At 38.7% G+C, this 21,821-nt stretch overlaps 1 protein-coding gene across 3 annotated transcripts; it reads left to right on the top strand.

Moving 5' to 3' along the window:
* The first annotated feature begins 19 nt into the window (after positions 1-19).
* PRMT9 (protein arginine methyltransferase 9) lies at positions 20-21,035 on the top strand. 3 transcript variants are annotated; one of them, XM_009643644.2, is made up of 13 exons: positions 20-269; positions 837-1,049; positions 1,577-1,725; positions 3,041-3,277; positions 3,840-4,007; positions 5,915-6,017; positions 7,199-7,305; positions 10,954-11,146; positions 14,834-15,017; positions 17,059-17,767; positions 19,786-19,939; positions 20,390-20,512; positions 20,721-21,035. In XM_009643644.2, exons 2-13 carry the CDS (start codon positions 852-854, stop codon positions 20,934-20,936), a joined length of 2,541 nt encoding a protein of 846 aa, XP_009641939.2. In that variant the 5' UTR covers positions 20-269; positions 837-851; the 3' UTR covers positions 20,937-21,035. The 3 variants fall into 3 exon arrangements, with proteins under 3 accessions (XP_009641939.2, XP_035755043.1, XP_035755044.1); XM_035899150.1 differs by lacking the exons at positions 20-269; positions 1,577-1,725 and having other exon boundaries at positions 968-1,049; XM_035899151.1 differs by lacking the exons at positions 20-269; positions 837-1,049; positions 1,577-1,725 and adding an exon at positions 2,286-2,887.
* Positions 21,036-21,821: the final 786 nt, after the last annotated feature.

Genomic DNA, 21,821 nt, shown 5'->3' with positions numbered 1-21,821 from the left:
GGGGCTGGCCCCCTCGTCCTCTTTGCCCCCGGGCCCCCAAATCCGTACGGCGGGCGAGTTTGCACGGCCCTCCCTAGCTTTGCATGTCCCTCTGTAAATTACTGGTGCTCGTTTGAGACGCGGCCGCTCTTTCTTTGGTGTTTTTTCTTTAAGCAAAAAACGCCTGGTTGTGATAGTGCTGTTTCTTGCAGTCCCTTTCGTATAACGGTTGCTTTCTTCAGTTTTAGGATACATCTGAAAATCCTGAAGGTGGTGTTAGGCCCTCTTAAGTAAGTAAGCATTGAAAGTTAAAATGGTAACCGAGGCAATTATAAAAATGTGCATATTGGTACTGACAAGCCTTTAACGTTTTCTTAAGGGGAAAAATAGTCATGTTGCCTTGTGTAAAATAAACTGAGCTCGTTGGCTCTCTCTGGGAGTCTTTGCTTTATGAAGATACTGTTGTTGATGTGGAAAAGTTTTAATCTGCAGATTTTGTGGTTGATTGTGAAACTTTGGAGTGCGTGAACTTCCAGTGTGCAAACTGCTCGGTCAGAGATGTGCTAAAATGTATTACAAAAATTATTTTTAAAAAGCAAAGAAGTATAACCTGTTTCCAGGACCTGGTCTAACGGAAACATGTTGCATGCTTGACTTTTGAATGGTGAACACTCACTTTAAAGTTGATGGAATTATCAGTGGTGTAAAGATGAGCATGTTTTTGAATGCTTAGGATCTGGGCGGGGAGGGAGGATGTCTTTACTAATGCCAGTGAAAATTAAAATGTTTTTTCTGTCAGTCAGCTTTGTGTGCAACCTTTTTGACTACAGTATACACTATTTATTTATTTATTTTAGGAAGAGCAAGTATTTATGTCCTTCAGAATGCCCAACTCCAACGCTAAAATTCATTGTAACCATAGAGGTGGTCAGGAAGCTGGCAGGAGGGAGCTGGTTTCCAGGTCTTTGCAGAGTGCTCAGCATTGCTTGGAGGAGCAGGATTTTGGAACTGCATATGCTCACTATCTGCTGGTACTAAATCTAGCTCCTGAATTAAAAACTAGTGTCAAAGTAAGTGCTCTCTAAATTGCTTGAAACAATTTTATTTACTGTATTCCTCTTGAGGTTTCGCGGCATGTTTTGTGCTTGTGATTTGTTGTATATAACTAATTTTCCTATTCAGGCTTCAAAATGAAAGCAGAAAACAGTAATAATGGAGACAGACAGTACCTCATTTAATAAGCTCTCTCTGCCTATGGGAAGGGAATTGATACACTTTTAGTCTGTGTGGGTCAATTAAGTGTAATAAAAATAAGGTGTTGGTAGTATTGGCTTGTAGTATAGCACGCATTAATATACATGCAGGCTCTTTGTATGCATTGCTGAGTGATGACACTCCATGTGGATACCTGAGAGCTTATTTCTGCTTATTCAAGTGAGCCTACTAACTTGGAATGATAGCAAACAATTGTATGCTGCTGCTTAGGGAAATGAGGGTGTTTAGATGCACGTCAGGATACCTCTAGGTGTTTTCAGGGCTCAGTTCCCTATTTCTGGTAACTACCAGCAACTCAGTGGTACGTGTTTTTATTTCCTAGGAAACATTTCAGTTTAGTCTCTTCAAATGGGCAGAAGAGCTAGATTCTTTGGCACGGACTCAAGATCTGTTTAACTGTTACGAGCAAGCACTTGAACTGTATCCAAATGATGAAGTGATATGTAATAGTATGGGAGAACATCTTTTCAGGTTTGTAGTAATATATACTCAATTTTTGTGAGGTTCACATTTAGTACTGTATGTTAATAAACAAGGCCCCATTCAGGTGAACACATAAAATGTGCTTGAAAGAAGTAAATGCAAGCATATGCTTAATGCTGTATAGTGTGTCCTGTTGAACTTCACATCTGTTAGTCAGCTTAAAATAAAGTAGCCAATGCTAAAGTAAATGTTGGTAGTCACAGCAAAAGTAAAAAAAAAAAAAAAAAGCACTTTTACTGAAGTAAAAACTTAAAAGCACTGCCTTCAAATATTTTCTAACAACTTATTAAGGAATTACTAAACGAAAAAGACCAAAATTGTTCAGAATCACTGTGTTAACTATTGTTGTGGTTAACCTACAATTTTTTAAGTTCTTCCTTTTGTTCCTGTTAGATTCCTGAGAACTACTGCCTTTGAATAGGGTCTTTTCATTTTGGCCCTTCTTGAGGTCGCATATAACAGACCTTTGAAATGAAGAAGCTGGTTGTGTATACTGTACCGCGTAGGGCTCTTAAATGGTTTGAGCTTATTCCTTTTATTTATTAGTGTAAAGCATTCTTTTCCTGCTTTCTCCAAACAGTGCGAAGCATGGTGTTTTGCTGTTTCTCAGAACTCTAAGGTCTTCTGAAACTGGAATCTTAAGATTGAAATCGTAGGTTGTGGACCCAGATAGTATTAATTAGTTCTGCTTTTTGCGATTACTTTTTAAATTTGTTTTAAGGAACAACTCTTGCAGCATTGTATTTAAATGTACATGTTTCTTGCATTTCATAGATTTGGGGTTTTTTTCAATGCTGATTTGAGAATATGCTATAGGTGTCATAAAAACTTGCTTCAAGTTCACAATTTAGTTTCAAAATTGCCACTTAATGCAAGTGTTGGCAGCTCAAAATTTGGTTGTTTTACAGTATGTTCCTGTTAAATACAGTAAAGTAGTTTTGGGGTTTGTAGCATTCTCTTGAGTTGAAAATCTTTGAGACTGGGTTACAGAGTTGCTTGCTGTCATAGTTGCAGCAAGTTGTTGTAAAACCTGTTCTGGTTTGTCAAAGGGTGTAGTGGATGAAGACTGGTGTACACAATGGTATATTTGGACTACCTTTGCATTTTAAAGTGATGAGATGTAAAGCTGTGAATCATTCTTTTTCATAAGGTAATAGCAATGTTTCTAAAGATAATCTTTCTAACTAATGCAAAATATTTCCATTGTCTTTTAATTGATGTAAGACCTCTTCACAGACCTACAGATATTTACAAATGCTTGGCAGCTGAATGCATGCTTTCTGTTTGTCACTTTTACTATTAGAATGGGCTTTAGAGATGAAGCAGCTGGATATTTTCATAAAGCAGTGAAGCTTAACCCAAACTTTGCTGATGCAAAGGAGAATTTTTACCGTGTTGCAAACTGGCTTGTGGAACGCTGGCACTTCATCATGCTTAACGATACCAAGAGGAACCTTATGTACCTAAAGGCAATTGAAAATGCCGTCCGCTCAGGGTGCAAATCCGTCCTTGATATTGGAACAGGAACGGGCATTTTGAGGTGTGTCATAAGTCCATATTTAACATTAATTTAATAGAAACATATTTGTTGTTGGTTGCTAGTGAAAAAAAATTTGCTTTTATGCCTTTATTGAGACAAAGCGTAAGAAAGGAAACAAAGCTTTCAGAAGTTGGTGAGTCTGGAAGGTAGTGTCTAGTAGTATTTTTTGAACCCTTCTTATTTATTGCAGATGCTCTTTGTGCCAATAACTGTTACATAAATTGCATTACTCATGTTGGCTTTGGAGTTGTAATGTCACGTGTCCTGTCTTTTAAATATTGAGTCTAGTATAAAAGGGGGATTTAGCATAGCTGGGGGAATATCCTTATGGTACCTGTACTTTTTTTTTGGTGATGGCATCTCAAGAGGATATCAACTTATGTGATATCAGTGTTCGCACAAGAGATACTAGTTCACTTAATGATGACTTTTCTAAAAGAACTGTTTTCTCAGAAATATGAAGCAGATGCAGAAATAGAACTTAAGAAAACTCAATATCTTGTCATGCTTTACCTAAAATGATTTAAACTGGAGGGGAAAAGCCCTGATTCTTGTTTTTCAGTATGTTTGCAAAAAAGGCAGGAGCATCTTTTGTCTATGCCTGTGAATTATCAAAAACCATGTATGAACTTGCCCGTGATGTGATGGCAGCAAATAATATGGAAAGAGAGATCAAACTTCTGCATTTGAAGTCACTTGATATAGAAATTCCAAAGCATATACCTGAAAGGTACGTTGTTGCGCTCTGTTGTGATACTATTTTTAATTTGCTCTTAATTTCAAGAAAACAGAAAATACCCTGTGACCTATACAGGAAATAACTTTGCCTGTGATACTACCCATAGTGTGAGAAGATTCTCTATGTTTTGTGTTTTTATGGAGCAGTGCAGAAATAACATGTTCTTTAGATCGTACTAATTTCTATGGTAGTTCAACAATGTCATAAATTAAGGAGTTTTAATTCTTTGATGGTAGAAGCTTTGGGGCATATGCAATTATATTGCAGCAATAGGAAAAGAGAAATTGGATTACTACATCATAAAAGTAATTTTAACGTACTTTTATACTTAAAAACTTGTGACTCGCTTCTGCAGCCCATGAGTAGGATGGAGGTATGTAATAGAGCCTGCAAAGTTTCTGGGGCATACCATACCTCTGCAACTCCATGTCAACTCCTGTATTTGTCAGGGAGATCAGAAATTGCAGATTGTCTCCCTCTTCTGATCGGGGAGTGAGGGAAAACCTCCCATCCCCTCTGCCCCCTAAAGAGAGTGCTACTGTGTTTGGGGGCAAGAAGGTGCCACATGATGTGTGTGGGTTCCTTGTTGTTTGCATCTGGAAGGCTGATGGTGGGCTGGGCTGACTCTAGCTGTGAATGGCAGGATGCTGCCATGGGAGGGATCCATAGAGCTTTGAGCGTGGCTTTAGACATTGTAGTAAAATTTAGTGGAAGGGTGTTGCAATTCATCCTGTGGGAATGGGGTTTTCTGTTTGTATTGAGCTTTTTGTTTGTATATATTCATCTGCCCACCTGTCTGCATAGCAGAGATCCATCTGCTTTGGAACATTAAGTAGCTTAGTTTTCCAATATTAAGCAGTGTCTTCTAAAGCATAGCAAGAACTACTGGGACAAATCAGCAGCTTGGAATTGCTCTTGGCAAATTAGAATTTGATCAGCTTTACAGCTTTCAGTATATGCGATCTAGGCTTTTTATGCTACCCTACTTCTCCTTGCTTGCTATCCCATTCAGCAGGGGTTTTTCAGGAGGATCTGTAAATTTTTAGCAGGTAGAAGTCTGAAGGGATTTTAGTTTCGTTTTGGTATATGCAAAGGACTGGTTATAGCTTCAGCTCACTGCTACTAAGGATGCCAGCTAAACATGGGAAGGAAATAACCCATTTTACTTCCAATTATTAACATTTAATCAAGTGTCTGGTGATGGTACAGGCTCATCATCTGAAGTGATGAAGTTCCCATGGTTTACCATGCCAGTCAAGCCTTGACTAATTGTGTCAGCTGAGCTACAGTAACTCATCATATGTATCCTCTTAGTGTATGTGATGAGTTACTGGATGTCACCTATTAGGAATAAATTGTTACTGTTGGTGGAAATGTCTCGTCTAATCATGCTATATGTTTTTTGGTTTAAATCCAAAGGATTTAGGATTTTAGGGTCCCTTAGTTTGTGTAGTTATTTTTTTTTTGTACTTTGATTATAGTTTCTTTTTTTAATTCTTTTTTAACACACATTCACGGATGCATGCTCTTGCACAAGATTCAGACAAAATACATATTCTGCAGTATTGTTGGCTGTGTGCCCAGGCTGAAACATCTTCCTGTTTTGGCTAGATTCTTCCCACACAATTTATTTATAAATGCTGAACAAGAAGCTTTATGGTAAACTCTTGCTCAATATTTATTCTCTTTTATCTGCATCTTGAATAACTTCTAACAACAATTCAAACCACATAATTTGTTGGAAGAATTAAATTGCCCATCTGTATTGAAACTTCAGAATACTTGTAACAATTTTGCTCTGAGCTCATGTGGGTATGGTGGGTTTTTTCTTTAGAAGAATGATTGTTAACAAGAATGTGGTGTTAGATATATTTCATGATGTTCTTTTTCTTATCTAGAGTTTCCTTGGTTGTCACAGAAACAGTTGATGCTGGTTTATTTGGAGAAGGAATTGTGGAGAGCTTGATACATGCTTGGGAACATCTACTTTTACAACCAAAGGTAGGTGATATGGGTACGTATATATAAATGGGATTCCTGTTTTGATACATATTCATGTATATATATGTGTATGTGTGCATGCACATGTGCATGCATTCAGACATATGTGAATGAGGAACAACTGTCTTTTAAAACATAAATAGGTATAAAATACTTACAAGTGAGCTATCTGGGTTTGTTCTATGAGTTTGATTTTGGTGAAAGGCCATAAGGCAGCTGCATACGTTGCACTTCTGTGAGCTCATGTTTTGAGTAGGCAGGCACTTGAAATGTATGTTTCCCTGATGTAACCTTCCATCACTCAGAGAGGGTTTGCTCTTGATCATTTCCTTTTTTTTTTCTTCTCTTTATTTACCCCCACTTTGTAAGTAAGAACAAAGGGGGTTTTGTGTGTTTTAAAGGCACTGTTTTTCTGCAAGCTTGATTACAACCTGGTCATTTTGAGAAACCAACTAGTAGCAGAAAGTCATGTCAGTCTAAGCAGAAAATGCTGATTTATGGTAGAATTATTTCTCATCATAACGCTAAGGAACAGCCAATTATAATTTGGTAAATATGCCATGACCTTATTCTCTTAATTTATTTTTGCAAACTTCAAACTTTCTTGGAAGACTGAATAATTCCCCCAGGTCTCGAATTTTACTTCATGTATTTCGCATTTTAGCTAGCGTACACTAGGCAAAGTAATATGACAAGGCACTTTATGTGGGTTAACCTCTGTTAGGCCTTACGAAATAGAAGGACTTCTCTTATTTTGACGTTGCCTCGATTCCAACTAATTTAAAAAAAGTCTTAACTGGCTGAAAGCTTTTGTATTGTGTTGAACTGAAACTGATGACCTCTAGTGTTAAGTATAGGAATGATGCATAAAGGAAAGGTCCTCAAATGTTTCAGTGTGTTCTAACAGAATACAAATTAAAAAACACTTTTAGAATTACACAGAGGAAGTAGTAAATGGAAAAGTAAAACTGAAGTGTGGATATATAGAAACACAGTATTTAAGAAACTTCTTTAACGGTCAACTAGAATGACAAAGACCAGAAACTTCTTGCTAGTCACTAAGAATTTACTGATGTTTTGACTCTAATCTTGAACAGCCCATTAATATGTAACCTAGGCTTTGCAGTAATGGTAGAAATAGGTCACTGTCTCATTGCATGTTGTTATTCATGTTTTCACAGCCTAAAAATCAAGATGTCAGTAGTGGAGACTGTGGCAGAGTTATTCCTGCAAGTGCTACAGTATTTGGGATGGCAGTGGAATGCAAAGAGATACGGAGACATCACAGGTATGTTTACTGAATGGCTCTTTACTGAATGGCTGATTATCTGTTTCACTGAACGGATTTCTGCTCTCACCCTCCCCATGCCTTTTCCAGACTGCTTTTTCTTTTTTTAACCCCTCTGATTCAGACTTTCTGGGTCACTTAACTGAAAATTAAGAGTTTCTGATTATGCTGAAATACATGCCTTTAGCACATACTAAAGAAATTTAGTTCCTCAACAGTAAAGTTATTTCTCAATTTCTGTATTGGAGATTCTTGGGTTAACACTTGGCCTTTATCTTCTTGTTACCCTCTTTATAATCTGCTCCGTACCTCGCTGCTGGATCCTAACCCTTTCAAAAGATGAAGACAGGATTTTGTAAAGCTTAAGTGTTAATAACTCCACATAGCATTATCTTTTTGAATATGTGCCTTGCCTAATTCTGAACTAGCATACAATAGGGTTTCTTTGCTGAGACCAGCTCTGATTGTGTATCAGTTACTTAAATTTTTATTCTCAGAACAGTATCACTGTATAGAGACAGTGTCTGTCTCAGAGGTTTGGACTTGATGCATTTTGTTTAGGATTAATTTTGTTCCAGATTAAAGAAAATGCTATTGCAGGAGCTTCAGTGTACTGGATAAAAAATAGCCAGGCCGCATCAATGATTTTTTTTTTTCTAATTTAGTAGACCTGGACAATGGCCGGAAACAGACAGAGGTTCCTATAGTAGATGGTCAAAGAACAACTTTCTTTTAGAAGTTACTATTCATCAATTAGAAGATAGGTTTTTGCCTCAAAACATGGCATTGACTGTTCCTTAGAAAACTTAAACAGGATGAAAGTTAACATACTGTAACTTTGGATTGCTGAATTAACAATCCATTCTAATAGTATAGCTTAGGGTCAGGTGGCTAGCAGGACTGAAATGATTGCCTCTAATTACATGCTGTAGGAAGAAGAAAAATGTCACTTTTAAATTTCCTGCCTTTGTAGTTTGAGATCCTTTTTGCTCCAGTAAGAATACCTGTCTTGTCTATTTTAACAAATGCTGTTAAGCTTTATGTAAAACACTTGCCTATTCTCAGGTTTAAACTATCCACATACCTTTGAATTATTCTGGTGTGCGTGTCTCTGCATTTCCTTAAATGTTTTCATGATCTACAGCAAAACTTTGGGGTTTGGATGTTTTTTTCTGAGCAGGATGCTTAATGAAATAGCAGTGCAAAAAATATTTCTTTTCTTGTGCTTTTTATATCATCTAGCACAGTTTCTGTCTTGTACAATTAATACAACTTTTCTTTGAGCTTTTCCTCGTGATTTAAGTTTTTTGACTGGTTATAAGAAGATGTAGAGCCCAGAAATCTATGAATACCTTTTTTTTTTTTTTTCCCCAAAATACATTTAAAAGTGTATTTAATCTATCATCAAACACTGATGCATCTTTCTGAGAGAGGGAATCCCCTTTCACTCCAATTGTTGATCATCTTGTATATCACAGTCATCTATCTGTGTCTGATCTGATCTTCTGCTTTATATTCTGTCCCTTTGTTTTAGCAATTTTAAGTTATGCTGTATTTCTTGTGCTCTGATTGGTTTTAGGGTTGTGGGTTTTTTTTTCCTAGGATATAGTGAAATTTTAGAGAAATCATACCAGTTTTCTTAATTCTATTTTTGATGCACTTAAGCCAACTTGACAGAAAGTTCTGTGCTGGTTTTCCCCTTACTGTAGCTTTATTACTTGATGTTTAGTGATAATTGTAATGGTTCTTTATTATGGCTGGTGCTGCTTGTGCCTGTTGCTTGTGTTCCCTAGGATGAATACAGGGCCTAACTCTGCAGTGGTGTTGTGTAATTTCTTTTTTTATGGTTAGCTGTAATTTTCTGCTGAGGTTGTTGCTCTCTCTTTGAAGCAATTTTTTCACATCCCTGTGAAACATGTTACTTCCAGGAGAACAAATGAACTGACAAACCTGTGAGAAGGTTTGAGTTCTACTAAGGATAAATTTAGACTTCCCCAAAAATTTTAAGATACCAGAGTATACTACATACTGTTTTTCAAGTTTGACCTAGGTATCTTTCAAGAGTCATATATAACAGTAAAACAATAGTCTAGGAGAACATAGGGTCTGCTATATTAGTGCATCTACATTTAGTAATTTTGAATAAAATATGCTAGCATATGGGTTAATTTACTAACTTAAGTCACAGTAAGAATTACAGGTTTCGGGGTTTTTTAATGTTTAATTTTTAGTCGATTAGGACCCAGAAGGAGAGGCAGTAAAGAGGCTCTACTTCTGTGCTTATGTGTTGAAACCAGAAGAGCTCGTGATAATGTAATAATCTGCTGACCTCTTCCACAATACAGGCCACGTACAGCAGCTGCTCTGTTCTAGTTGTAGTATTTCTTTTAAAATAATACATGGATTTAGTCTCAAATGAAGGAGAATGCATTCTCATCCTTTTTGCTAAAATGTCTTGGTTACTTCACTCAGCAGGTGAGAAGATTGTAATTGTTGATAATTTTGCTGTATTTTTAGTATTTATTGTGAAATACTTACTACTTTGTGCTTTCTCTTTGTCACATATACTTTTACTGCTAGGGAATCTGCTCCAAAGATGGAGTCCAACTCTTTGTATTTTAGCTATGCATAATGGTCTAAATATATTTGCCTAAGAATGCAGGTTATGACAAAAGGCAACTTACTCAATTCTGTGAATGTGACCTTCAAGGAGATGATTATCTGATGAGAATGTTATCAAACAGACTGTCTAGTCATCCTTAGTTATAGGGAGATCTTTTGCAGGGAGGGGAGGTTCCTGAGAAAGCGATTCAGAATTAAAAATGGTTCTTCACAGACAAATACACTTTTTCAGGATAATCTAAAGTGTAGCTTGTGCAAGACTTGTCTCATGTAACTTCCTGACTCGTATTTTGAAAATGAGAATATATCTTAAGTCCTCAAATCTAAGAGATGGACAGTGTATGTAAGAAATTGTTTGAAAGCAGTTATAACATTCTTTCTTCTTTTGAAGCTTTTCATATCAGGCTGTCTCCAGAATCCTAATTGATCTTCTGTCTTGCAAGAGAGGGTACTTGTATTCTGAGTTGTCAAAGCCTTTTCCACCAAGAAATCAAGGCTGAGACTTTCTTTGCAGCTATATAACTATGAAAAATGCCTTATTTGCATAGATGGTGCTTGATAAATATATAAAGGTACTGCAAAATGCAAGTTTTATGTCAGACTCCAAAAGTGTGTTTTCCTATTGCATATCCATCTATCTTTGTTCTGACTGTTCTGTTCACCTGAAAGAAACACCTTCGTTATCTGTCTAAGGCAGCAGCAGAAGAAAAGCTTTAGTTGTTCTTATTATCACAGGGTATGTGGCCTTTGACAAAGGACACATTGGGCTTTTTCTTGGTTTCTAGTGACAGCATTCAGTTCTCATTCTTGAAAGTGACGTGCTTTTTCTGTGCTTTAGAGCTGATCTGAATGTAATGAAAAACCCACAGAACTGTTTTATTATTTTTTTAGTTTTTCTATTCTTATACTCTGTGCATTTAAAAATACTTAGCCAGCCAGCCTGAGAAGAATTTCATTTGGGTTTTTTGGTCAAATTATTTGAGGTTTCATTTCTTCCCTTTTTTTTTTTTTCCTCTTTACTCCCAGAGTGGGAACACAAGAAGTTGCTGGTGTGCGCTTGTCAAATTCAGTGCAGTTCTTTAGTCCAACATATGCTTCTGCTGCTTCAGAGGAAACTGTCGAACCTTACACCACCGAGAAGCTCAGTCGTATTCCTGGAGGTTATGTACCTCTGACAGAACCCTGTCAAGTAATGACAGTAGATTTCAACAATCTGCAGGTAATTATTTTTACTTTTTTACATACTTTATAAATAATCTATTTATGAATAGCGAGAGCCGCGTATCTTGCTTTCTGGGTTCAGTTTCAGAACAGTTGGTAAGTGCAAAGCTGGCAGGGCTGCACTGAAATCCTTTGCTGATTTTGTTACTTGTCTGGTTGTGTGGTGATGTGATTGACCAGATGACAGTCTATGAGTTTTTAAAGGTGGAGGTTTTTTGTTTATTTAGCATAGTTTAGGGAACTAAACTAGCTCACCATAGGATCAAACAACTGTCAGCCTCAGTACAGGGAGGGGGAGGAAGAATGCAATAGACCCATTTTAAATGATTTATGCAGTTGTGAAGCTGACTTAGTTTATTCCTCTAAAGTTAGAGTCTTCAAGAAACTCTTGAAGACAAAAGAGAAATCCTTTCTTTTACATCTGGCATGAAAATGTGTTGATGGATAAGTGTATAAAAGAGGGAAGATGAAGAAAACGATCCTATTCAACCAGTTTGATTCCACCCTTCAGCTCCTTTGTTATCTTATGGTATTGTTTTAATATGGCATTCTAAAATACGATAGCATTATTTTGTGTATTTTGCACAAAATACTTTTGTATGTATATACTAAACAGGACTTAACTGTAAGGTAAGGACCTCAGCTGCTCGCAGCTGAGCATGCTAAAAGATGGTGTGTTTCTTGCTCATTGACCTGTGATGAAGAGTTGGCATTGAGTCAGAGCTCAAAATAATTTCATTTATATAACAGAATCTATTCTTGGCTACTGCTTGGTGAGGAATTGCAGTGTTTCTGAATCAATAGCTTTTCCTAGCTGGCTTGTTTGACATCCTGAGATTAAAAATGAAATAAGACAAGGCTTCTCAGTATACTACTGGGAGCGATCTCTCTGTGACCTAATGTTGCTTCTGCTTGTAGCATCAATAAGAAACTATTACTCTCATCTGAGAGATGCCTACTCTTAAGCATCTGCCTGCTGGCAGACATGTAAAGATAATTTTAAAGCGTAAAGAACATTGTTACTCTTTAAACCATGTTTCAGAACTGCTCCTTTGAAGTTTATGTTAGATTAATGGAGTGTTCCTGTCATGACATTGTAAGATATCGTAAGTGAAGGTAAAGGGATGAAATGCAATTAATTTATTTGGAATCATTGGTTACTGTTTGTTACTTTCTCACTGGGCAAATACTGCAGTTCCAAACACTGGTAGGTTACTTCCAACCTGGGGGTTTTTTGTTTGTGTTTTTTCTTTGGTTTTGTCATGGCCACACCTGGATGTTCAATCAGTGCAGCAAAAAAATAAAAAAGAGAAATTGTCTGTGCTTCTATTGGAATAAAAAAACCTGATATACTTACAAGCAGTAGCAGAATTACTTATTAAAGATTGAAATTCAGATAAGATCACTTAGCACTAGTAAGGTAATTTCAAAGACCATTTTTCTAAACTTGTATTTGGGATGTTGCATTTATTTTCCTTGTACTAACTCTCCAGACCTAAATTGACAGAACTGAGAAAAAGATTTTAATATAGTGCAACAGTGTTTCTCTAGCTGAGTTTTAGGAGGCTTCAAAGACATCAGTACAGATCAGAGAAATAAGGATAATAAGCCAAAATTAAAAAAAAAAAAAAAAAAGCAGCTGAGTTATGCTGATTACTGTATTACTGCTATTATTAGCAGCAGCAGCTCAGTCCCTCCCAGGGAAGGGAACGAGATGTGCCTGTAATTACAGGCTGCAGATGCTTGCACATAGCCAGGTACTACCTGTGTGCATGTTTGCTGGCAGCAGATCAGTGCCACTGGGAGTGGAAGTGAGTGTTTACCTCAGCAGCCAGTAATTAAAGCTCAGTCTCACTTTCAAAGCCCTAAAGGAGCTGTGCTTTTGCCAAGAGTTACAGATATTGGCTTTTTCTGATTTTTATGAGAAGTTACTGCGTGGAATATTTGAGAAATTCTGGATCAAGACATAGGAAACTTGATAACTGCATTCTTTCTGTAGTTTTTCCTTCTATTTGTAGTCCCACGTTTTTTAAAAGCAAGTTACATTTTTCTCATTCAGAGGATATATGTGGCATAGCATCATTTTGGTTTTTTACTCTCTGTTCCTGCTTAGTTGCTGTATCTTCTTTGCTGTGTCTAACTACACTAGTTGATAAATTGCCATCCTGATGTGCTAAAGCTGTTTGAGTCTGTAATTGTCATAAATAACAGAAAAGGGTTTATGCAGTGGAGAAATGTGAGGAATAAATATGGGATAAGCCTATTAGCATGGTAGCGAGCAGGGAGAGCTGAAATAACTGCCTTCAAGTGGGTTTTTAAGTGTTGTGTGCCATGAGATAGGGATGTAACGCTACAGTTACTAGAACCAGTGGATGAGAACCTTGGGCCTGCTGCTTTTGAGGCATAATCAGGAAGAATATTTTTAGTATCGAATACACTTCTGAACAGCTGTAAGTTCTCAGAAAGCAAGAAGCAGATGCATGCTTGTGCTCTTGCTGTCTTGCTTCAAGGGGCTGACTGCCAGCAATGCTTCAACTTACGACTTTTTCTTCTCCAACTGAGTATGTACAGAAAAAATAACTGCCAGCAAAGCGCTTCTATTGAAGAGCAGTGAGATCTTCTTAGGAACCTTATTAGCTTTCAGTAATATTAACACATGCGTTGTTCAGCCATCTCAATTGTGGGAAGAGAGGTAGACCAACTCATGGAGAACTCAGAATGAGAATAAAGAAGGAAAAATAAGAAATGCAGCATGTGAGAGCTACTCATGCTGTTAGAATGGGACTTCTCTTTTGCCCTGTGTATTTTAAGATTGAAACTTAGAGAGGACAAATGTTGATGTAAGCAGATGAGGAAGCTGATTTACTAAGCAGAATGGTTGTGACTAAGAGAATCTTTGGTTCCTTGTGCTTGACCTCCTGTTAATCGGTTTATGCCAGAACTCTCGGAGACATTAGAGCTGGGCTTTTTGTTTGTGAATGTTGGTAGCAGAAGGTAATTACTGAGGAAAATAAATTGTACATGGAAGAAGACTTAATTGCTGTTACCTATTCAAAACTTTTTAGAAGTATTGGAGAATTTATACCCTGATTCCTTCAGGGGAGATCTTAGTTCTTCCCAGTAGTGAAATTGTACATGCCTGAGCTTTTACTTGAAGCCTATAGCCTAGGTAGCAGAGAAAGTATCCTTAAAGATGTTTGATGTAGTGTTTTTGTAATGATTTTGCTGAACCTCTGTTTGGGTTAATTCAGTGCTTACACACAGTATTTCTAGAACTGACTGAACACAGGTTTTAAGTGAAGCATGTGCCTAAGCATTGGCTTGAATCTAGGCCAAAAGACTGGCTCTGTTTCTATTACTTCTCATAAGGCAAGCCTTGCCAGTCTAAAGCCTTTCTTTTAGTTTTCAGTGTTTTTTAAATAGGTATGTTCTTCGATGAAGACATGTTTGCTTTAAAGGCTGATGAATGCAGGTGGGTCGTGGATAATTGCATGTGGGAAGACAGTTGCTATGCTAGTGAGTACTAATGATGATAATTGGTGTTGCAGCAGCTTGTTAATATTAGGATTCTGTTGGGTGCCCTCATGGATTGGTACAGAAATTTGGGTGACTTAGTGTAATAAAAGCCACTTTTTATTTATGGAAAGAAACTCTCATGCTTTTTCTCTCTTTCCACTTTGGTCAGGAGCTGAAAAGCCTTGCAGGTAGAAAGCCCTGGAAGCTCAGCCTGCCAGTCACTGAAGGAGGAATACTAGATGCTATTGTGGTGTGGTTTGTACTACAGCTTGATGATGAGCACACTCTATCTACAAGTCCCAGTGAGGAGACTTGCTGGGAACAGGCAGTCTATCCTGTGCAGGGCCTCCTTGGTACGTCCTGTGGATTTTCTTGTTGCTGTACACTAACTTGATTTCATTTGGGTTTTGAGCTAGTTAGGTTATCTCAGAGATTAGGAAGTGGCAACAAATAGGTTTAGGAGAAGTTCAACAGTGAGTAGCTGTGAGGTGGTTCCTGATTATGTTTCTGGACTGTACTGCACGGTCCCTGCATCAGGGCTTGTTCATGGGACTCTGCTATGAAGCAGATAAGGGACCTGGTTAAGATCTGGGAGAATGCTTTTCATTAAGTTGTGTTATTTTTCTATACTGAATTAAATGCATTGTGGAGCAACTCCAGAAAGTGGGGCTACTGATTGGCTCTACTTAATCATGATGTGACTTGTGAAAGAGAGGTCGGGGAGGTGAGGTAGGAATTGCCAGCTGCTACTGCCACAGAAACAAAACTAAACATTCCTGCCTACCCCTCACCCCCACCTTGGGCTCAACTTGAATACACTTAAACACACACAAGGGTAGTGTCATTTCTAGCAGCCTCTACTCTCCATTCACCCATTTTGCATCCTCACATTTCAGAGCATCTTAAAATATCTTGAGTTACAAGGGACCCATAAGGATCACTGAGTCCAACTCCCTGCTCCTTGCAGGACTACCTAAAACTAGATCACATGACTAAGTGTTGTCCAGATGCTCCTTGAACTCTCGACAGGTGCTGTGACCCCAGGGAGCTGACACCAGTGACTGACCACCAGTGAAGAACCTTTCCCTAATGTCCAATCTGAACTGCCCCTCGTGCAGCTTCATTCCCTTTCCTCATGTCCTATTGCTGGTCACCAGAGAGGAGATCAGCATCCTCCCTCCACTGCCCGCCTTGAGGAAGTTGTAGACTGCGATGAGGTCACCCCTCAGCCTTCTCTTCTCCAAGCTGAACAAACCAAGTGACCTCGGCTGGTCCTCGTAAGTCTTGCCCTTGAGGCCTTTTACCATCTTGGTCGCCCTCCTCTGGACACACTCCAATAGTTTGATGTCCTTCTTATATTGAGGCGCCCAAAATGGCACACAGTACCACACCAGTGTAGTGCAGAGTGGGACAATCCCCTCCGTCAATCAGTTACTATGCTGTGCTTGATGCACCGCAGGGCAGGGTTGGCCCTTCTTGCTGTCAGGGCATGCTGCTGACTTGCACTCAATTTGCCATCCACCCAAGCCCCCAGCTGTCTTTCTGCAGGGCTGCTCCCCAGCCTCTCATTCCCCAAATTGTATGTATAACCAGGATTACCCTGTCCCAGGTGGAGAAGCTGGCACTAGCTCTTGTTGAATTTTGTATGGTTGGTAATTGCCTAGCTCTCAAGTCTATCCACATCTCTCTGTAAGGCCACTCTACCCTTGGGGTAGTCCACAGCTCCTCCTAATTTATTATCGATAGACAGTGGGGGCAGCTGTGCCATAGACTGGTTCAGCTGAAGGTACAGGGGAAGGAAGAGGCTCTTTTAGCCTGGGTTGCCGTTGAAAGAAATGTTTGTCAAACTGCAGCGTTTTTGTTTTGAAATTCTGATCTGTATCAGTGGATTTGCTTTCTTAGAACATACATAGAGTATCCAAAGACCATCTTGAGCTGTACACCATAAATGTTCCTGTAAAATTTATTTTGAATAAATTACCCTTTCTAAACTGCCACTGTTGTTCTCCAAACTACAAATTGACCTTTGTCTACAGGAGGTAGTAAAATGTAAATATTTCATATTTAGCATTTTAAAGCAAAAGCAATTTCTTTACTGGTATGTTTTTGTTCTGCTCTGCTGTTGACAGAACGCTTAAAGTACTATCTATTTATCATAGAAAGGCTTGTTTTGAGAATAAATGGATTTTGCCTAGTGTGGGACACTTTAAGGCAAACATTAATGCACAATCACAGATTTCAGCTTGTGGGCTACAGGCTGTAACAATTCTTTCATACACACTAATGAAGAAATGAGGTAATACTTTTTTTTTTTTTAAGCACGTATGGCCACTTCACTGATGTTTGCTGTAAAGTAACTGACATGACTTTTTTTTTTTGTGCTTTTTTGCCAAGATTATTCTGTGAAGACTGGAGATACTGTGATGATGGAAGTTTGCTGCCAAGATTGCTACTTGAAGATCCAGAAGATTTCTTCTTTGACTTCAGAGTGTGGGATGGACTTCAGTGACAGAGACAACACGCTGAGTTTGGGCAATGAGGCTGAATTATGTACTGCTCTGGCTGGTCTCCAGACAACTAGCAAACAGGATGGCAGCAGTCAAGTGTGTGTGTTGGAATCCACAGAAATAGCCCTGCTGAATGATGTACCGTACCACGAATGCTTTAAAGCTGCCATGGGCAAAGTGCTATTGTCATTAAATCCAAGTAAGGACTTGCAGTCCATGGATGTTGATGGACATGGTGGTGGGATGAACCTCCAAGAGAGTCAGAACAAGAGCCCTCCAGATGCGGGTCCTGATCCTTTGTACATTTTAGATGTATCTGAAGGATTCTCCATCCTGCCAATTATAGCTGGCAAACTTGGACCAGTTAGAGCCTACAGTTCTGTTGAGAAAGAACAGCATCAGGCAGCACTTAATGTCATTTCAGAAGCTAACCATTTCCCTAAGGAAACATTAGAGTTTTGGCTCAGCCACTTAGATGAAAGTGTGGTGCTACAGAGACCCAAATCAGACAAATTGTGGAGTATTATTATCTTGGATGTTATAGAGACATCAGGCTTAATCCAGCAGGAGGTAATGGAAAAGGCTGCAATATCCAGGTACAGTATAAATGGACAAAAGTATTCCTAGGAATCTGTAATTATCTGAAAACTTTTTAAACTATTCCTTCAAACTACAAAATTACTACCATGTTGGTTCTGTAGAGCAGCAAAAATTTGTTTTCTGAGCAGATTGAACTTCCCGGAGTGTTTCCAGTGTGACCATGTGGTGGGATGAACCTCCAAGAGAGTCAGAACAAGAGCCCTCCAGATGCGGGTCCTGATCCTTTGTACATTTTAGATGTATCTGAAGGATTCTCCATCCTGCCAATTATAGCTGGCAAACTTGGACCAGTTAGAGCCTACAGTTCTGTTGAGAAAGAACAGCATCAGGCAGCACTTAATGTCATTTCAGAAGCTAACCATTTCCCTAAGGAAACATTAGAGTTTTGGCTCAGCCACTTAGATGAAAGTGTGGTGCTACAGAGACCCAAATCAGACAAATTGTGGAGTATTATTATCTTGGATGTTATAGAGACATCAGGCTTAATCCAGCAGGAGGTAATGGAAAAGGCTGCAATATCCAGGTACAGTATAAATGGACAAAAGTATTCCTAGGAATCTGTAATTATCTGAAAACTTTTTAAACTATTCCTTCAAACTACAAAATTACTACCATGTTGGTTCTGTAGAGCAGCAAAAATTTGTTTTCTGAGCAGATTGAACTTCCCAGAGTGTTTCCAGTGTGACCTGTATACATGTATTTTTTACAAAAAAAAAAAAAGTCAGGATGTCACTTTCAGAGACCTCTTTATATTTGGTATGCCAGAGCATGAATGGAATATGGCTTGGTCTATCAGAAGCTCCCAGGATAGTCAGCTGCTTAGTTAATAACTGAGGTCGTTTTTGGTGCAAAGAGCCCAGATTCACGTACATGTCAAACTGTTGTTGGAACAAACTGGTACTGCTAAAAGACAAGCACATGGTGTTAGAACAGCCAGGGAGGCAGCAACAAAGCTAGCTGAGGCAAGGAGGGGTGGGAGGGAATGCAGAGCAAGAGAAATAAAATAATAGAAATGGGTAGCAAAAAAAGTAAAATGTGAAATGGGTTTATCCCCTTTTGTGGCGCTAGGGAATCTCTTCTGTTCATGCTTAGTGATGGCAGAATATTCCAGACTGTTTATGTTCATTACCTTTTCTAAGTTTTGAATAAGTCTTTGGATGACTGGAAAAATTCTTTGCAGTAAGAACAAATGAGAAATTACTCAGACTTTTGTCATGTGCAGACTCAAATCTGTTGGCATGGAAATGCATCCGATAGCGCACTACTTAGGTACCCAATTCTTAGGAAGAGAGGCCTGTTACAGGAAAAGGAAACCTAAAATGATCTGTATCGAATAGGAGGCGTTTGGTATTGTGCTGAATGAAAGCTGCTGTTGTGTTGCTGCTCTCAGCAGTGTGGTGTTCTGTAGCAAGAGACCAAGCAAGGCTCAGGTGTGTTTTCCAAGAAGAAAAAAAAAAAAGTCTCCTGTATTGCTGTTGCCTTTAGTTAAAATACTTAAAGAAGGGTAATGTAAATTCCCAGACCAAGCAAGGCTCAGGTGTGTTTTCCAAGAAAAAAAAATAGTCTCCTGTATTGCTGTTGTCTTTAGTTAAAATACTTAAAGAAGGGTGATGTAAATTCCTAACGGGTTTTGTTTCCCTGTGGGTATGCTGCCTCCTTAACCAGTGCCCCCCAACAGTGTAGGTACTTCCTGACTTCCAGTTTTACTAAGCATTTCTGCCAGTCCTTCAGTACTGGGTGCTGGTGCTATGAATAAATCTCACTATCTTCATCTTGAAATATCACAGTTTCCAATACTGACACTGAGGAAGATTTAGTTCCATAGTTTGTGTGATGTGACATGTTTTCCGTTATTGTATGATGCAGCTGTCTGGTCAAATACGATCAAACTCAAAATGCTTATGAGCACTTGACTTAAGAGGAAGAACTAGTGTGCCTTTCTTAAATATCGTTAATGTTCTTTGCTTACTGTTGAATGATATGCTTTAGAAGTGAAATCTCTCTCATTTTACAGGTGTTTGCTTCACAGTGGAGGGAAGATTTTCCCACAGTATGTGTTGGTATATGGGATGCTTGTAGAATCAGAGTCGCTGTTACTGGAGAGTGCTGTTCAAGGAACAGAGCCAACTCTGGGGTTTAATATAGCCCCTTTTATCAACCAGTTCAAGGTACGAAGGTGGTGGGTGTCTTCCAGGCACAGTTCCAAAGCCTGCAGCTGTCTAGCTGTTCAGCTTTGGAGTTAACTGCAAGGTAACAGAAGAGCTGAGACCTTTTCATATTGCTGAACTTATCAAGGGAGGTTTATGTGACCAGACAGGGACCTTGAGATAAGGCAAACATTACTCATTTTAGTTTAGAACTGGTGTGGGCAAAGTTTTGTGAGTAATGAGAGAAGCAATGTTACTGTACAGAAGAGTGACTGTGCTGTTACTGTCTCCTTCATCACTTTGTATCCCAACAGTCACATTTCCAAAGGGATTCAAAGGGTGTATTTTGCATTTGGCTGTCTCTTACAGGCATTACAGTAATTCCTAGAAACTTTTGCATTATGATTAAGTCTTTTAGCTTTTCACTTCTTAATGGCTATTGATGCCTGAAGTTATGGTATATACTCTTAGGTACCCGTTCGCGTGTATTTGGATCTCTCTACGTTACCGTGCGTGCCCTTGAGCAAGCCGGCAGAGCTTTTAAGGCTAGATCTCATGAACCCTCTGTTGAACAGCTCCAGCAGGGAAGTGAAGGTGAGTTGTGTATACATGAAGGTAGAAGCACACTTAGCTGCTGTTCTGCAGAGCTGCTCACTAATTGCTCATGGTGGCTGAAAATTTCAGTACAGAATTTGCTTGTCTGCAGGTATCGCTGAAATGGATTGAAATGGTTTGAACTACTTTATTTTCTTACTTCTTTGAAAAGGGTGTAACTGCTAACTAACATTTTAAATATTTTTAGGTACAAATTTCTAAGTCTGGCCAAGTCACTGCAATTCCCTTCTGGTATCGCATACACCTAGATGAAGACCATAGCTTGAATACATCTGATGCGTCCTCGCACTGGAAGCAAGCTGCAGTTGTTCTCGATGAGCCCATCCACGTTCAGGTTGGAGAAGAACTTGTGCTTGATGTTCAACACCATAAAAGCAATATTAGCATTACAGTAAAACAGTGAAGAATGTTGTGTGTAAACTGATTTGTGGTTAATTGCCTATGCATAAATTGACTGTTCATAACATTGCTGATGTTAATTTATATTAAAGTCTAAATTTTATTTACTGCTTGAAAAGGCTGTTTTGTTGCTTTAATAGTGGATACTTAGGTTCCACTGATGAACTAAAACTTGCACTGTAAGGTTATCTTACAAAGCAGTTAGGGGAAGTACTGTCTTACTGCAGCAGACACGAGGTTGCTAGCTATTGCAGTGACAACCATGGGACAGACTTCTTGTGCTACATCTCATCTGTGGTGAGGGAAAAAAAAAAGCATCCAGCTGCCTGTACCAGAAATAAACAGCTGTGGGTGTTCAGGAGACAGTCCGAGTTTCTCAACCTGTAGTTCCACTTCTCTGTTGCCGGGTCATCCTACTTCAGTGTGTTGAGATGTTATGGGGACTGTAACACCAGTCCACTTACAGTATCACAAGTTAGTGTTGCACATAGACAATTATAAAAAGTTGTGAAGGAGCGCTGTTGAGTAACTTGAGTTGTGCAGTGGAAGGTAAAGCTAGTAAGCTTTCTAGAATCCCTCAGAAAATCATTTCTGGTAATATAACAGGCCTGACCTCTTGTCTGGAAGAAAGTTGGATAAAATATTGCATCAGTCACCACAGTACACATACTCCTACACCTCTTCTACAGCATTACCTCTTGGTATAATGCAGGTAACAAGTTCCTTCTATCAAATTTTATATCCACAGGGAAGACTAACACAAGCTTCTAACTCAGCATTGTTCCTTGTACCTCTGAGGCAGAATCACTGTTAGCAAGATATTTCTGTAGCTAAGTTTCTTTATATTTTGCTGCCTCTTCAAAGTAAAAGAGGCATTTCTGGGGCTGTT

The sequence above is a fragment of the Egretta garzetta genome, unplaced genomic scaffold (genome assembly GCF_000687185.1).
Source record: "Egretta garzetta isolate BGI_Z169 unplaced genomic scaffold, ASM68718v1 scaffold258, whole genome shotgun sequence".
NCBI lineage: Eukaryota > Metazoa > Chordata > Aves > Pelecaniformes > Ardeidae > Egretta > Egretta garzetta.
This window is presented reverse-complemented; position numbering and strand designations above follow the sequence as displayed.

What these genes read in the sequence shown, in the direction of transcription:
- PRMT9 (XM_009643644.2), top strand. Translation starts at nt 852, where the DNA reads ATGTCCTTCAGAATGCCCAACTCCAACGCTAAAATTCATTGTAACCAT. An exon ending in CTTTTATCAACCAGTTCAAG is followed by an intron (nt 19,940 to 20,389) that starts GTACGAAGGTGG and finishes ATATACTCTTAG; the next exon opens with GTACCCGTTCGCGTGTATTT. An exon ending in GCTCCAGCAGGGAAGTGAAG is followed by an intron (nt 20,513 to 20,720) that starts GTGAGTTGTGTA and finishes AAATATTTTTAG; the next exon opens with GTACAAATTTCTAAGTCTGG.